The 16,071-nt window shown below is 48.4% G+C and overlaps 1 protein-coding gene across 1 annotated transcript; it reads right to left on the bottom strand.

The window, feature by feature from the left end:
• Positions 1–1,460: 1,460 nt before the first annotated feature.
• Positions 1,461–14,736, bottom strand: MYOT (myotilin). Its single transcript, XM_009911108.2, has 10 exons — positions 14,633–14,736; positions 12,312–12,914; positions 10,237–10,387; positions 7,727–7,828; positions 5,710–5,759; positions 5,011–5,143; positions 3,747–3,954; positions 3,120–3,285; positions 2,479–2,612; positions 1,461–2,034 (listed from the first exon to the last, which is right to left on the bottom strand). The coding sequence occupies exons 2-10, from the start codon at positions 12,746–12,748 to the stop codon at positions 1,862–1,864; spliced, it is 1,554 nt and encodes a 517-aa protein (XP_009909410.1). The 5' UTR covers positions 12,749–12,914; positions 14,633–14,736; the 3' UTR covers positions 1,461–1,861.
• Positions 14,737–16,071: the final 1,335 nt, after the last annotated feature.

The raw sequence follows: 16,071 nt of genomic DNA on the forward strand, positions 1-16,071 counted from the left end.
CAGCACAGCCCCAGGGCTAGCGCAGGATCACCCGGAGCACATCAGCCAGGAGCACGGGGTGCAGGCGGGGTCTGAATGCTGCCACACACTGCACAACCTCTCTGGGCAGCCTGTACCAGAGGTCTGCCGCTCGCAGAGGGAAGAATGTTTTCATTGGAACCGCCTGTGTTCCGGTTTGTGTCCATTGCGCCTCGCTGGCCGCCCCGAGGAGCTGTGTTGCTGTGAGCGGTGTCTCATGGGCTGCGGCGCCCTGGCCCCCCGGAGCCCCGCAGGCTGCAGCAGGGCTGCCAGGCACAGCCCGCGCTTCCAGCCCCCCTCTTGGCAGCCGTTCCTTCCAGGGGAAATTAAACGATAAATCGCAGTGTCTGGCTGCTCCCAGGCTAAACTCGTCCAATTAGGAAATTCCCTTCCTGCTGTGAAGCCTGGCAAGGGACGTGGGATATGTTCATTTGAATGTGTATTAATGCAAACGCTGTGAGCTCAGGTGCTGCTGAGGCTTCCAGGCGTTCCAAGAACTTGGGGTGCTCCCGTGCCAGGCTCGGTCCTGCCGCTCAGCACTGATACCATGCTCTTGCCAGGCATCACAACGGCTTTGTGTTCACAAGAAGTGGGTATTGGTCAGCATCCCACCAGCTCAAGCCCACAAAGAGCTCGGTGCAGGGAATTATTTTAGGGTATTTCCTTGCTGGGGAAGCCCAGAGGAGAAGTGTGGTGTTAGAGCTGCAGGATTTTGTTGGGAGGTTAACAGCCAGTGTTGTGCAGTTCAGATTTGGGCGATTTAGTTCATGATAGCACAGTGTGGTGTGAAGCCAAGACCTCACATTTTGCATTCTGGAAGATGCTGGAGGGCTTTGCTGACTAGCAGCAGCAGTGTTACTGTGCATCCTGAGTTTATCAGGTACTGAGTTAAAGCCAGTTCCACCCTCACAGGTCTTTCAGTAGTAAGTACAGCTGACGAATCTTCACAGACCAGGTTTGTTGGACTTCAGCAGGTAGTGTTTGGGGCTGCATGGCATTTAGTATTGTTTCGAGCAGGATGGCTGTGAACAGCAGCAGGGAAACAATTTGGATGATTCAAATGAACAGCTTGTTGAGGACCAACAGTTACACAAGGCACAGCCACTCCTTGGTTACAGGCTACAGAGCTAAAAACATGGGAGCCTTATCACTTTGTATTCTACAGGGCAGCTTTTGGGTCACATGTGCAAGAGGGAAAAAAAGTATTGATGCTGCCTCACTGCCATGTTTTAGTGTGAAGGGAGTGTCAGCAGCTAGTTTATGCTAAATAGTTTTTAGCTGTCAGATGCCAAATGATGAGACAGAGGAGGCCACCAGTGGCAGACTTAGCAGGGTAAAAATCCATCTTTGCCAGGCTGCAGCTGATGCCAGGTATCTGTGAGCTGGTTTAACAGAGCAAGGGAGAGTTACAGCTGATGTTGGTTATTTGAAGTTTTATTTGCCTCTACTTTATTCTCATAAAAACACTCTAGGCTATTTGGTTTTACTATTCAGATAGCACAGACTTCTGATACTATCAGGAGTGGTATTAGAGAAGCAGTACAAACCGATCTACTTCAGCACGTAACCAAGCACAGGTGGAGCTAAACCCACCCACACCTGTAAGAACTAAATTAACCTGTTTGCTTAGGCTCTGTAGTTAAAATACAATACTCAGTAAACTGTTACAGTCACCAAACCATATAAATAAAACCTAACCTGGTAATCTGGGAACTGCAGGATGTGCAAGAGTCAAGGTACAAATATGTAGATAGGTATTTTGCTAATTGGAGCAATCACCAGTTAACTGCATCTAGGTTGTCATTGTCCCTTCTAGGTGTGAGTTTTCCTTTTTGGTATCCAGTTAAAGTTCATCACTTTCATACAGTCCAGACTGCTCAGCCAAACGCTGAAACTCCCCCTCTGGTGAGAAAGCTTGCTTCACATCCAGCCCTCTCCCATTAAGTGCCAAGTACTTGCTGAATGTTGGTCGAACTCGTAACTGCTTTGGGGCTGGAATTGGCTTGTTTGCATGTGCTGCAAGAGAGAAAAAAAAGCCTCTTTCAGTGTCTTGCCAGGCTGTGGAAAGACCTGTGGTAGAGCAACCCAATTGCTGTGGTAGAGCAACCCAGTGGCTTTTCATCTGCAACACAAACCAGCAGAGCCTCAGGAAGAATGTAACAGACAAGCCTGCATCTCAGACAGCAGAGGTTGATATTCATCCTCCTGCTTGGGATCAATCAGATGATGTCTCTGACCAGCACAGGGGGCAGACATAAACACACAAAGGACACATCTCAGTGTCTGGGCACTAAACAGAAGAGAGTTTCTCAGGATAGTTCCTTTTTGTCTAGTTCAATATCTTTGGGAAGAAGCCCTCCCAGTAGCCTAAGCTTCATGAGGTTCCTCTTGAGGGTCTGTTCAGAATCTAAGTGGCAGTGGCAGTTTCAGCTGTGGTTGTGACACTGATGTGGTACTTACTTGCAACCTCCAGCCTGGCATGGCATGTGGCCACGCCTGCTCCGTTGACAGCAGACACTGTGTACCAACCAGCATCTTTCTTGTTTGCATTGTGGATCAGGAGGCAAATCCTGCCAGTATTGTCATGTAACAAGCTGAAAAATGAAGGTGTCTGGGTGTAAGTGCTTGCAGGGAGAGGACACTGAAATCAGAGAGTTGGTTTACATACTGAAGAGCTGGGAAAGCCCCAGAACAATTCTTGCAGGGCACTATTGCAAACTATTCTAGGCATAAAGATTGTGTTTGTGTTACAGTCCACCAGTGATGCCCATCGTGATGCCATTCAGGTGGCATCAAGGCCCTCCTGTAGCCCCTCACAGCCTTGGAGTGTGATGAGTGCATTGCATGTTCTTCCCCATGGGCCTTGTAACTGCTGCTCGAACCCAGCATGGCAGCTGGCCAGAGCTCCTGCTCTGTGTCCTCAAAACAAGACTCCACATCACGCCTGTGCAGCACAGGGGCTGTCACCATGCATCAGAAATGAGGGGCAGGTCTAACCTTGCAGCTTGCTGCTTTTCTAAAGCAGCCAATCCACATCTGACTCAGCAAACCCTGGTGATTGTTTCCTACCCCCCCCAATGGCCAGCTCATTAGTAGGGTACCTTATTCGGTCTGTATTATATTGTACCATTTCGTTGTTTCTTTTCCAGTAAATCCGGGGGGTTGGGATAGCAGAGATCTGGCACTCGAGTCTGGCTGTGTCTCCTTCAAAAACCTTTTTACTTTGTGGCTTGAAGATGAAAGTTGGAGGTGTGTGATGTTCTTTTGCTGCATTAAAGACAAGGAGGACTTACTGTAAGTATTGAACACTAGCAGCAGGTTGGGTTTTGAATGTTTCAGAGTGGTTAAGTTCAGCAGGGCACGTGTTCCTTACTGCAGCTCCTCAGCCTGCAGGCAATTCCCATGATAAAGGTGCAGCAGACACAATCTGCTACAGGAGGGAAGTCAATCAGCCTATATTATCAATCCTGGGAAATTAATAACTCCCAAATTTTGGACATCCCACTGCAGCTAACTATCCTACTAGGAGTGCTTGGAAGAAATGTGGGATCCCAGGTGTAGGTATTAAAATAGTCTTGGAAAAGGCAAGGTGCTTGTTATCGTTTGGAGCCTGAATATCTGGAGGTGTGCCTCTGCCTCTTAATTGCTTTATGTCCCAAACACATGGAGGAAGGCACACTGAGGTCTTCCTTGCATGGCCAGGTAAGTGTCAGTGCTCTCAGTCTTACCAATGACTTCCACTTTGACGGCGAAGGAGGCTTCCCCGGCGCGGTTGACAGCCACACACTCGTACGTCCCCGCATCAGAGGATTTGACTGCTTCAAAAATGAAGGAGTGGAAGCCCTTTTCTGACACTATCATTTTATGGAACTGATCTTGGTGAACCATCCTGCCATTCTGATACCACATCACATCTGGAGTCGGCAGCCCACTGACCTGTGAAGGAGGGGAAAGCAGTGAAGAGTTAAATGGCTTTAAGCTAACAAAATCCTGTCAGTGCTCTAGGGAGGCTGATGCTGACAACTGATCAAATCATGGTCCTACTGCAAAACTTCACAGTCTTGCCTAGTTTGGAGTATTAAAAGTGAGGAAGGCTCATGAAGTGCTGTAGTAAGATGAGTTGTAGCCACAAGACAGTAGATGCCATTGCTGTGACCCTCCTGTTGTTCCCACCATGTGAGGTAGTTTTGATTAGGCCAAATGCTCATGGTGGGATGGAGGAACTCACCCTCTGAATCCCACAGCATGTTTTCATGCTGTACATATAAACTGTCCTGCAGACATGCTCCAGGGTGTCCATGGCATTCAGAAGTTAAGCAATTTACAGGAAAATGGCTAAAGGTCATGCCTAGGTCTGGCAAGAGTTTACTGAAGGAGGGAGAGTGGAAGTGATTAGGAAAAAGGAAGCCAAACCACAATCAGCAAACAGCCTTTGCAGTGGAAGTTGCACATGACCTAAGTTCTTTTCTACTCCAGGCTTGGTACAACTGCAATGCAGTTTCAGGCTATTCTAGCACTTTGTTTGCTTGTAATTAAGACATTCCCTTGCCAGATTGTGTGAGCAAGGACACAGTTACCTTAGTGAAGACTCATTAAAGGCAGGCTAGGCCCAAACAGGCCTTGCTGGAAGTACGTCCAGCACATGTCCACTGGAGTCAGTGGAGTCTCAGCACAAAGAACAAGGTTCTCTCCCAAAGATCCCTTCTTTGGGCAGGGCCTGAATAGTAATTCTTCCCAGAGAGGTCTAGAAGGTGTTCTGTGGTGCTCCATGTTTACCACTATGCAGCTAATTCCATTTACATTTTCCTAGGGAAAATGCTACAACATTTAACCATCTCCTGGTTTATGGTGTAGCTTGCCTGGAGGGACCCTGCCCCACCTGCCATTTGTGCTCTGTTTGTTACACTGCAAAGGCCCTGCAGCTCAGGGAGCTCTCTTGGTGCCCCACACCCCACAGAGCTACTGGAAGTGGCAGTGAAAGGCTGGCATTACTTTGAAGTCGAGCCTGCAGAACCTCCCCTCCTCGATGATGACATCTTCAGGCACTTGTGTAAAGCGGGGCTGAAAAAACTTCTCCTGGATTGAGTCATGTCCACGTTCATCTCCTCTGGAGGATGGTCTGCTCCTAAAAAACGTGGATGGGAGCAGTTAATTGTGTAAAGGGAACAACAGCACAAATGCCACTGAAGTCCCGACTGCAGCTAGAGCCCCTCCACGTGTTTCAGAACCCAGCGCTACACTTCTGGCTTGGTTTCAAGGTGGGAGGTGTGGGTTTTGATCAGCTACTGCTCTTGCTCAAGTTGTTCAGCTCAACACAGAAGGATAACATAAGAAACTTTCAGCTCTGTCCCAATAGCCAGAAGAATTAACAGGAGCAGTGTAGGCTGTGTTTCATCGTTGACATTGTTGGGCCTTGCTTTGACTAGAGATTAACATTCCAGAATACAAAATGTGTTTGCCCTGGCTACATGCAGCCTTTAAACCTCCAGTGCTATCCTTAGGATGGGCTGGGTGAAGGGGACAGGCATCACCACCCACAAATGGTAGCATTTCAGTTGGAAGGAAGGAAGTGAAAGAAGTCAGTCATTGTTACTTTAGCAAAGGTGATGTGTAGTGAAGCAAAACTAACACTGGCTAAAAGCAGCTGAAAGCAAGTCCTGCAGAGCAGTGCAGCACAAGTTTGTGCCTTACCTTACATGTGTTGTAGGAACCTGCAGCCTGATGTTTTCTGAATTCTGGTGCTTGGAAAGAGAAAGTGGAGAGGTGAGTTAACTTAGAAGGTGTTAGGTATAAACTGAAGAAGCAGCCATGTTCAGTTCATGCACTGACTGCTGCTTAAAAGCAAACAGAATACTTCAGGAGCTGTTGGGACATACAGGCAAAAGAAGCTAATCAGGAGCTCATCCACACTGTTTTCAGCCTGGGCTTTGCCTGGACAGTAATAAGCACTATTAATAGAGTGGCACAACTTCTCATCACTGCACAGGTGATAGGTGCAGCACTTGTGTTTGGCACACAAGGCTGCTGGCCAGCCAGTAACCTTTGTTAGAGAGGACTAATACTACTGGCAGTATCTGAAATGGGAGCTAAGTACAGAGTGTCCTTCCCCATAGCAGGAATAGAAGTGGAATTGCTGGCAAGTGTATTGTGCCCACTTAAATATGGTACCAATAGCAATGGACACATGCTGAGCTGGAAAATATTTTTCTTTCTACATCACAGCACCAACTAAGCTGACTGACAGCTCCACAATCACATGAGTGAATCTGCTGAAGTATCCAGGATTGATTCCTGCTAGGAACTTGGGTGCTGGCAAAATTCAAGCAGAGTTTTTGTTATCAATGACTCTCTTTAAGAATGGAGTCAGGCAGAGGAAACACTGCATGGAAAGTTCTGGGATCAAGCCACTCTGCACTGAGCCATTGCAATGCTTGGTTCTGTGCTCTGTAGCCCAGACTGTGAAACCTTTTAGCCAGGGCTTAGGCTTCAAGCATAGAAGCAGCCTTCAGTTCCAGAAAAGCATTACATGAATCAGGGTTTTGCTGGAGTGAGCTCAGTGCCGAGTCCATAGGCAATTGGTTTTATCTGCTCACTTACACAAGTTCTGTACAATTATTGCTTGTCCTGTGCTGTGGTGATGAAGGTGCTGATAATTCTAATGCTCTGCTGTATGGACTGACTGTGTAGTTCAGTTCCTGAGGCATCAGGAGGCTGAATGACTCTGTGACTATAGTATTTAAATTCAGACTGAACAACAGAAATAAGCTCTCCCAAACAGAAGGCAAGTTCTCCTTCCAGTGTTCCTTTCCATGCAGCATTTCACACCCCCTGTAAAGTTGTCAGTCATCCTGTTTTGACTGAATGTTTCCTTTTTCTCTGCAAAAGATGAGGCTTCCCTTGCTCTCTGACATCCAGAATGTTCCCCTCTTGCCTGCTGTTGGCAGGTGATTGCTGGGGAGAAATTGCTCAAACTGTGATTCCTCCCTTGCTGTGATCTTAAGTGTCTCTTGCACTGAAGAGGTTTGCTGAGTGCACTTTGGAGCTTGCTGGCTCTCTGTGTGCATGCAGCAGGAGGGATGTTTTCTTTGGCTGCACAGGTACCCAGTGCCCTGTCACAGAGATTTCACTAACTTTGATCTCAGGAGCACTAAAGAGAACTTTTAGCTGGCCTGAATAACCAAAGAATGCTGCAAATGTCCAGCTGAAATGCCAGTAGTGATGGAGGCTTGCTGTCAACATGTGGGCTGCTAAAATAACTGCTTTGCTTTCTCTTAACAATTGCAGGCCCCTGAAAGGGAACAAACCCCAACCAGTCTCGCCCCACAGCCCTGATCTCATGTAGTCAGTGTCACTTGTTCTGAACAGTGACAGGTGGAGATCTTGCTGTCCTGGCCCAGGCTGAGCTCAGGCCGTTGGAGAGTGGTACCTGCAGCCCTCGCTGTGCTGCTCCCTGCCTGTCACAGGCAGGGTGTAACGTGCTGTGCAGCAGCTGTTGTAATTCCTCCCCGGAGAGGTCATTCCTACAGATCAGGCCCAGCAAGGGGATGGTGCTTAAATTACCCTCCTCTGCCACCACCTCCCAGAGCGCCCCCAAATCCCTGCCGGCCACAGCTGACCCCTTCCCTCCCCTGCCTTGGTACCAAATAAACCCCCTCTCTCTGCCCTCTTCAGGCCCAGAGCACCGTTCCAGAGGCAGGTCTCCACTCACCTGTGCGTTCTGCATGCTGTCCTCACTGGGCGCTTCCAGCACGGAGGCAGCGTTGAGCGGTCCGAGCAGCCGGCGAGCCATCCGCTCCTCGTAAGTTAAGCGCTTAGAGGGGAGAGGAACTCTCGTCACAAGTCCATCTACTAGTTCAGATCAGCTCCTAGGAGCCCTTTAACACACCACAAATTCAGGCTGTGGTTAAGGAAAGCAGAGGCTGAATGGAAGCACCATGTCTGTTCCCTGGGCTTTGCAGACTGTCATGCCTGCTGAAGTCAGCCTCAATATATACAGCACTGAAATGCATAAAAGATTAAACGGCCTGTTCATCAAAGCCTCTCTAATGCCATCTGTGGCCTTCCACTCCTCCTCTTTCTCCACTGAGATTATTTATGGGTAAGTGATGGCATTATCTCAGAAGCCACAGCGAAGTCCCAGGGTACCTTTCTGTTAGCACTGGGAAAACTTCCCAAGTTACTCAGCTGTGGATTTTATTCAGGAGCCAGAGGCATGATGGATGCTAGCATCCCCTGCTCCCAAAAAAGCAAGAGCCACACCAGAAGCAGACACAGCCAGACAGACACACCACTACCCCTGAAAGCACAAGGGAGGGTTGTGCCATGTGACAGCTGCCTGGTGAAATGCTGTGTGCTGTCCAGGGAGGAGGCCAGAGTGCCTTCCAGCCTCCTAACAGTAACTTCCTACAATATGGGTGCAGCAAATGGGGATATCAGCAGAGTTAAATTCAAGTTCTCTCAGGTGAGGTCCTTCAGAGGAGTGTTAGACCTCTGAGCACCACAACACCTGACAGTTTGCTTCCCACAAAGTTTACCTTGGGTTTGGATTGTGTGATGTGAAGACAAGCTCTGACTGAATTTCTGCTGCATACAGGACACGTATGAGGCCACTCCTGGTGTGTGGGTTGGTAAGGGTTTGGAGAGGCTTGTGGGACTCTTCTTTAGAAGAGAGCAAGAGAGCTCTTTTGCAAAACCTGTGAGAGCTTAATATCCCTGAGGTCATGATGGCTGTATCAAGTGTGGCTGAGATTGGCCAGTCCAGATATTGTTGGAGGACAAGGGGAGGAGGACACAGAGTTGTGATTGCATAAGCCTTATTTTTAGCCTGGCTTCCTATGGGAAGGAAAGCTGGCTTGCAATGGCAAGCTTTCTCACAACAGAGAGGACATCCCTGTTAGGGATACATTGAGTTACATTTGACCTCTTCATTTTTTTCTTCAGTATTTACAATGGTATCTCTGACACCAACCTGTTCCCACTGATGGTAATGGAAAATCTCCTTTCTGCTACAGGTGAAAGAAGATGGCAGCTACAAATATTGGACTTGTACCACTCTGCCTCCAGCCAGCAGGAAGGTTCCCCCATTAGAGACCTGCTCTCTCCAGCTTGCTGTGATGTGCTTCCCTGCTGGTGAGCAAATTTTCCTCCCAAATTTTCATTTCTTAGTCAAGGATTTTTTTGTCCCTTTGCAGAATAAATAAGCATTGAGACTGAGAGACCTCTTACAGAGACAGACTGCCACAAAAGCTCATGTAGTTTCTTTGATTTGTGGTGCTAAATTCTCTTTGATTCCTTTCTATATGAACAACTTGTGGTGATGCTGTCTAGAGGGAGCTTTCAGACTCTGGTACTTCTCCAGTTTTCTAATGATTTGGAGTGGTTTGTTAAGCTCAACGTTGAAAGCCAGAGTGAAATCATGTCTGGAGAACTGAGGGACTCTCTTTGGCTTGCAAGTTGTCTCTGGAGATGACAGTCAGCAGGGTCCCTAGCAGAGGATTCAGGTTTGTGTCATACCTTTCTCTTGACCCTAGCCTTACTAATTTGACTGCACAAGTTCAAGGACAGCTTGGATGATGAGTGCTGGCCAAGAAGGGATCATAACAGGGAAAGGCAGTAGCAGCTCAAAGCCACCTTGCTGCATCAGATGGCTTTCCAAAGTCAGGGCATCCCTTACTGAAGTTACAGGAGATGCCTACAGACAGAGTTACAGCAACCACCTCTTCTTCCTCATGTTCAGGTCAGCTTTCATCATATACTAGCCATGTGCTGCCCCTCTACTGGGAAGTGCCTTCTCAGGGCAGAGCTGACCCTGGCCCACCAGCACTATTTGCATTCCAACAGCAAAACTCACTGTGAAGAGGGTGTTAGGAAGCAAAGAGGTTTGATGTTAAGTCTTAGAAAACCACACCTTTTACAGCAGCCCTGAGCCATGACTAAAAATGGAGTCACTGTTGGAAGAGAGGTTTTCTTACATCTCCAATGGAACAAATCAGCCACCTCTCATGAAGACAATATTCTGCTCATAAATGACCAAAGAGCTGAGATCTGCTGAGTTTCTGAGTAAAGGTGTTTGGGCAGTGTTGCTCCTCCCGCATTTCCTACTGCTTTCAGCTTAGTTTGGAGGCTTCAGCCTCTGGGGCACTAGAACCAACCTGCATCCCTCCTTGCAGTCCTGAGAGTCAGAGCAAATCTGCTGTTTCCTGAGCAGGCTCCCCTTACCTGGTTGCCATTCTGCAGAAGGCTGTCTTTGCAGCGGAGTTTCTTTTCCAAGTCCTGAATGAGGGCCTCTTTTGTTCCTCGAATTTCTTGGTCTGATGCCTTCTGCATAGAGTTGATGCTAGCTTGCTTGGTATACATTGGTTGTGAGTAACTGCTCATGCAGGAAGAGAAAACAAAGTTATTCCTGTAGGCCTGCTTGACTGTTGGCTACAGCTTCATGGGGTACACAGCAAAAGGTGAACCTGGTACCTAGAAGCTGTGGTTCAGATGAACCTATGAAGTATTTGGGAGTCCGAAAGACTAGGTGGTAAAACTGGGCATAAAAAAATTAAGGGGAAGCAGTAAGGCTGGCAGTGTTTTGAGGGAGCCACTAATTCCCTCCCTGGGCATCATCACTCTCTCCAGGAGCAAGTTCTCCCTTAATAACTGCATTCCATTACAATTTCAATTGTTAAAAAGGCCCTGGGGGCTGCAAATCCACAGCAAGGCCACAAACTAGTTGGTCAGGTCTGAAAAAATGGCTTACTAGTTGTCCTCCTATTCGTGGCCAGAACTTGTACAGAACTTCATACAGCATTGCTGTCAAGCTGGTCAGTCAAGAGGCTCTGTCAAGACTATCTCAAGCTAGGCTGGGTCTTTAGGAGCCCTTTCTGCAACCCCCTCACACAGCCTGATCCTGCAACCCATAGTCAAGAGACACAATCAAGTCTTGGAGTTGAACAGTGGGTATTAGGAAAAGAGGAGCATCACACAAAAGATGTTGTGAAGGTCTACAAGAGGACACAGCACATTACATGCAGCGAGGCCTCCTGTGCTGCAGCTGTATTCAGCAGCAATTTCTATTCAAAATCCTCTTCCTCCTGTCACTTCGAGATTTGTTCTGGTGATTATATTGGGGTAGAGAGGTTGTAATTCTGGTACATACTCCCAGCATGGCTTGAACTCCAGTTGTAACTTGGGGAAGTAATTAAAACCGTGAGTAATTTGCCCAGCAGATGGATGTGTCTCGTGTCCCTGTTAGCTCCTTTCTAGCACCATCAGGAAAGTAATTCCTCAGCTCACAAGGGTGTTGCATTTAAGAGCAGCCTGTACCAAGAGCATGGTGAGGCACCACAGCCCTTTGCTATGAAAACAAAGCCCACACCACACAGACAAAACTCAGCAGTTACTCCAGATGTGTACCTAACCCCTTCACACTCCTGCATGCCCCGGCTAGCCCACTCCCTCTTACCTTCCTGCTTCCCACAGTGCCACGATTCAAAACCACCCCAGAAGCCTTCAGATTTCCTGAATACAAACTGCCACTTAGACCTGAATTTATATCCTAACCAGCAGGACCCCCCTGCCCCTATCACCTTTCCAATAGCCTCAGCTGAGTGTTTGTTGCATATTCTGCACTGACTTTGTGCAGGACCTCCAGCTACTGCTGGCAGGAGTACAAGCTGGTGAGAAGGCAGGACCCAGCTCCCTCTGAGATCTCTCTGACCTTGGGAGATATTTGGATTGCAGCCCAAAGGCAAAATGATATAATACATATTCAGGAAAGAATTTAGGCTTTGGTCTAAAGGGGTGAAATCTGCAAGTGGCTGCCTTTCTCTTAGCATGTATGATAAATGAAAACTCTATTGTAGGGGAGCATAAAGTCCCATCAGGATGTGGAAATACTGCTGAGGCTTACTAGGAATCTTGAAGCTGTTGGTATGTGGGAAATAGAACTACCTTCCCTCCTGCCTCCCTGTTGATGTTTGCTGAAGAAATTAAGCTTAGAGGAGTGTCCATCTTCTGTTCTGAATACTCTTATTAAATAAGATTTCCATCAAATCAAACTAATCTGCTCAAAGTGACTTCAGAAAACCTGCACAGCAGCCTTGTCTCCCACACCAAGGGCAAGCGCTCAGCCTCCTAGCCTGATTCATGCAGAGTCCTGCCTCGAACTTCAGAAGTCAATGGGAGTCGTACCATTGGCTTGGGCAGAGCTGGTGTTTCACCAGACAGCTGGATTCAGGGAGGTCAGTGCATGGGAGAGGCCAGGCCAGAGGGAAGCAAGGGCAGGTTAGAAGCCTGTATATACTTACTGAGGTTCCATAGGAGAAGGAGTTTGGCTGTTATAGTCGGGCTGCGAGGGTAGCACTGAGCACAGGAATGCTGCGGGGGTTTGGTTAGGCATGGGTATAAGCCGTGGCCCAGATGATGAGCTAGCAGGAGACTGTGCAGATGCAGGTGTGACAGGATATGTGGATTCCTTAGGGGCACTACAGGAAGGCGAGGAGAGCGTGATTGAAGAGCTCAGCGATGACGAGGAGGAGAATTTCTGCCCACTTGGGTTACGAGGCTGTATTAGGATGGAGGACTGTTTGATTTGTCTGCTTGACTCTGTAGAGGCTGCAGGTCCTGGAGGCTGCTGTTGCCCTTGACACACATTCTTAGACTGGATAAAGTGTTTTGGACGTTCGTAGTTAAACATGGTTGGTTGGCACATAGAGGAAACGGATGGTAAGTTAGGGACACTCATAGGAGAGGTTTCACGGCTGTCCTGGCTTTTTGTTGGTGATAACTGGCTTTGGATAGGTGGCTGGTAAAAACTAGGTGGTAGGCCACGAAAGCTTTCTTGGCTGGGCTCCTGGATAGAATGGAACCCTTGCCTTGCAGAATAGAGGCTTTCTTGGTGTGGATTTTCCCTTAAGGAAGACAATACAGATAAAATGAATGGCACGTCATCATCTGAATCACAAAACCACTGCGTCGTGAGCAGGCATTAGCAACCCCAAGGGCATGAAGTGCAGGCAACTGACAATTACAGCTTGAGCTTAAAATAGCGAGCTTTAGGATTGATCAGAACTACTGCAGAACCATATGAACATTTCAGATTACAATAACAAGTCACACAGCCTGTCTGACTCAGGTGGAGCGCTCACCACAGCTCTCTGATCTGCATGAACCCAGTCACTTCTAAAGGAAACAGCAATTTGTTTGCTGAGACGCCCCACCACCTGCCCAGGCTTACAGCTAACCATAGGTATTACTGCCAAGCAAGGTGATTTGTCACACGTCATCTTACCTAAAGATCTCTGGATCCTGCAGTTTTGTGCCCTGTCAAAATACTCAATGTATTATTACCTGGAGAATTGGCTATTTGTGCTGAGAAACTCCTTCCACCACAGGAAAGCATGAAACAGCTCCACTTTCTTTTAAGCCTGATTTATTCTCTAATGGGTTTTGAATTCAGACCTTTTTATATCCACTTGAGATCTGGGATTGGAATGCCAAGGATTGTGCTTCTCAATTGGAAGTGACTTCCTGAGATTTGCTGTTAGGGCTAATAAATGTCAGAATGAGAGAGCTGCAGGACAAAGTAGGACAAGCCAAGCTGTTCAGAGCTCCTGCACTCATTTTGCAGGTCCTTGATGTCTGAACCTGGACTTTCCATCAACCCAAACCCCAGGAAAGTTTCACCAGAGTGAACTGAGCGAGCTTGTTAAAAAACAACAAACGACTTCAGCTGCAGGATAAATAAATAACCCCCCAAAATACTTGGAAAGCTGCTACTAAAAAAATGAGAATATAAATCCACACAGTTACATGTGCTGGAAAAAATGGTAATCTTGCCCCACTGAGCTCAGCTGTTTGGCTGCTATATATACCCAGTGTATTGTATTCCTCCATCGGACAGCCCGGAGAAGGGCTCCACGAGGTCACAAATTCCTGTGGGGGGAGATCAGCTGAAGACATCACTCTCGATTTAAAGATTTAAAGCTGTAATTTCCTAAAGGTAATTATTAATATTAGTTGTAAATTAACTGTAGGTAGCCAGAGCTTTTCTAGTACAAATTCCCTGAGCTGTCCCTTGCCACGCTCCCGGAGCTGGCTCGGGGTTTTGGAGCCCTGTCCACACGATGTTCTCATTCGCTGGTGCAGAAAACTCCTTGAATCTTGATCCTTCTACCACTCTTCTATCCATGCCTGTGTGCAGATCCATTCATTCGACCTGCAGGCTGTGTACAGACGCCAGCATTTACTCTGTTTGCTAGAATACTGCTCCTAGCCCAGACACAGCCAGCAGAGCCACTTGTCACAAGCCAGGGGCAAGCTGCCTTCCCCTCCAATCATTCCACCGTGGTCTGAGGGGGGAAAATGCATCTAGAGAGACTTTTGACCTCTCAGGTCAAAACCAATAACAACAATAGAGACACTCCTGAAAAAAGCAAGCCCAAAGCACACCTTTCCCCCCCTGCTGTGTTGCCTCCCACCTTTGCCCCGGACATGGCCGCCCCTCACAGCTCTGCTTTCACCTCAGCGGTACCCAGCGCCCTGCAGGTTCTCCTTGCCAGCTCCCTCACAGCCTCACAGCAAGAAGTGACGAGGAACAACAGCGAAAAGAGCAAAGGCAGCACCTTACCTACAGCCTGGGAGCTGTCACCTGGGCTTTAACCTCTATTTTGGGCAGGGACCGGCATTGACTGACCCGCGCTGGCACAGGAGCGTTATAAGCGCCGAGGCTTTAATGTGCTGCCAGCAGATGACACCGCGGGCCCGGCCTGGCCTGCCCGCACCGCTGTCAGAATAAGAGTCTCGGCCAGCCCCGGCCACACTCCGTTGAAGGGCTGCGACCGGGGGCTTTGGCAGGTGCCCGCCGCCAGCAAAGCACCCCAGAGGGCAACGGTGAAACTCGTCTGGCCTGGCGGGATCCCGCCCCCGGAGCCCCCTGGTGTCCCCAGGCCTGCTGCTCTGCCCGGGTCAGGGTCCAGCCCCAGCGCCCGAAGTGCTGCCTGGCCCCTGCCAGGCTGGGGAGGGTAGGTGGTGGTTCTTCTGATTTATGAGAAGCGTCTGTTAATATCCAGTCTAAAGCAGGGGAAAGTTAGGTTAGCTGTCAGAAGGAACTTCTTCACCAGAAGGGTTCTTAGCTCTGGGAGGGACTCCATGGGGTGGTGGTTGAATCCCCATCCCTGGAGGTGTTTGACAGACACCTCAGTGTGGTGCTGATGGACATGGTTTAGTGCCAGACTAGGTAGTTAGGTAATGGTTGGGCTCGGTCTTAAAGGTCTTTTCCAACCAAAACAATTCTGGGATTCTAGGGTGTAGGCAGGGAGCTGCCAACCCTAGCACTGCTCTGCCTGAGGCAATGTGGCTGGTGCTCGGCACTCCTCCCTGCTCCTAGGTATGCCTCAAAGCAGGAGGGGGAAGAGCCGGAGAAGTCGACAGCTGTTGGACAGAAAAGCAGGGTGGGGGTTTTGCCCTTCACCGCTGTGAGGGAGTAGTGAGGAGAGGCTGCTGCAATGTGCTTAAACATCCCTGAATCCCACTTGGTATCCCTGAATCCCACTTTGTTCTTCCAATGAAATTCCTGACTAACTGCCTCTGTGTGGTAACACTCTGCTGCTGCTTTGAAGGCCATGCACTTAAATGCAACAGACACTGGAAAGCCAGATGTAAACGGTGTTTAAGTAACCACCTGCACTTCGCTCCTGTGCAGCGGTTAGTGAAGAGCAGAGGCATTCCCCGTGGGTGTCAAGAGTCATAAACTGGGTAACACAGATGAGTGATGCTTGGTGGTAAGATGCTGGTTGGTATTTTTCTCTGTGTGTGTATTATCACAGATATTTACTTGGATTAAAAGATACAGCTTTGATGTTTCCACCAGAACCCTAACAGATCCTGCTGGCAGATGAGGTGATTTGTATCGCTTTAATCAAGGGCTTCAGTGCTTAACTGCATCTTAAATTAACATTATAGTGTTTTAAATGCCTTAATTATACTTTGGCAGCTCTTGCCTAATGCACACGCTATTGTTTAAGAACACCCCAGCAGCGTGGGGTCTCTTTGGGTACCTCCTCTCAT

Source organism: Dryobates pubescens, chromosome 16, assembly GCF_014839835.1.
Source record: "Dryobates pubescens isolate bDryPub1 chromosome 16, bDryPub1.pri, whole genome shotgun sequence".
Taxonomy (NCBI): Eukaryota; Metazoa; Chordata; class Aves; order Piciformes; family Picidae; genus Dryobates; species Dryobates pubescens.

Excerpts from the sequence above, each read along its gene's own strand:
- MYOT (XM_009911108.2), bottom strand. The coding sequence starts at position 12,748 with ATGAGTGTCCCTAACTTACCATCCGTTTCCTCTATGTGCCAACCAACC. Across the intron at positions 5,144-5,709 it reads GTTCCTACAACACATGTAAG|GAGCAGACCATCCTCCAGAG; the intron begins GTAAGGCACAAA and ends CACGTTTTTTAG. Across the intron at positions 3,955-5,010 it reads TCTGCAGGCTCGACTTCAAA|GTCAGTGGGCTGCCGACTCC; the intron begins GTAATGCCAGCC and ends CCTCCTTCACAG.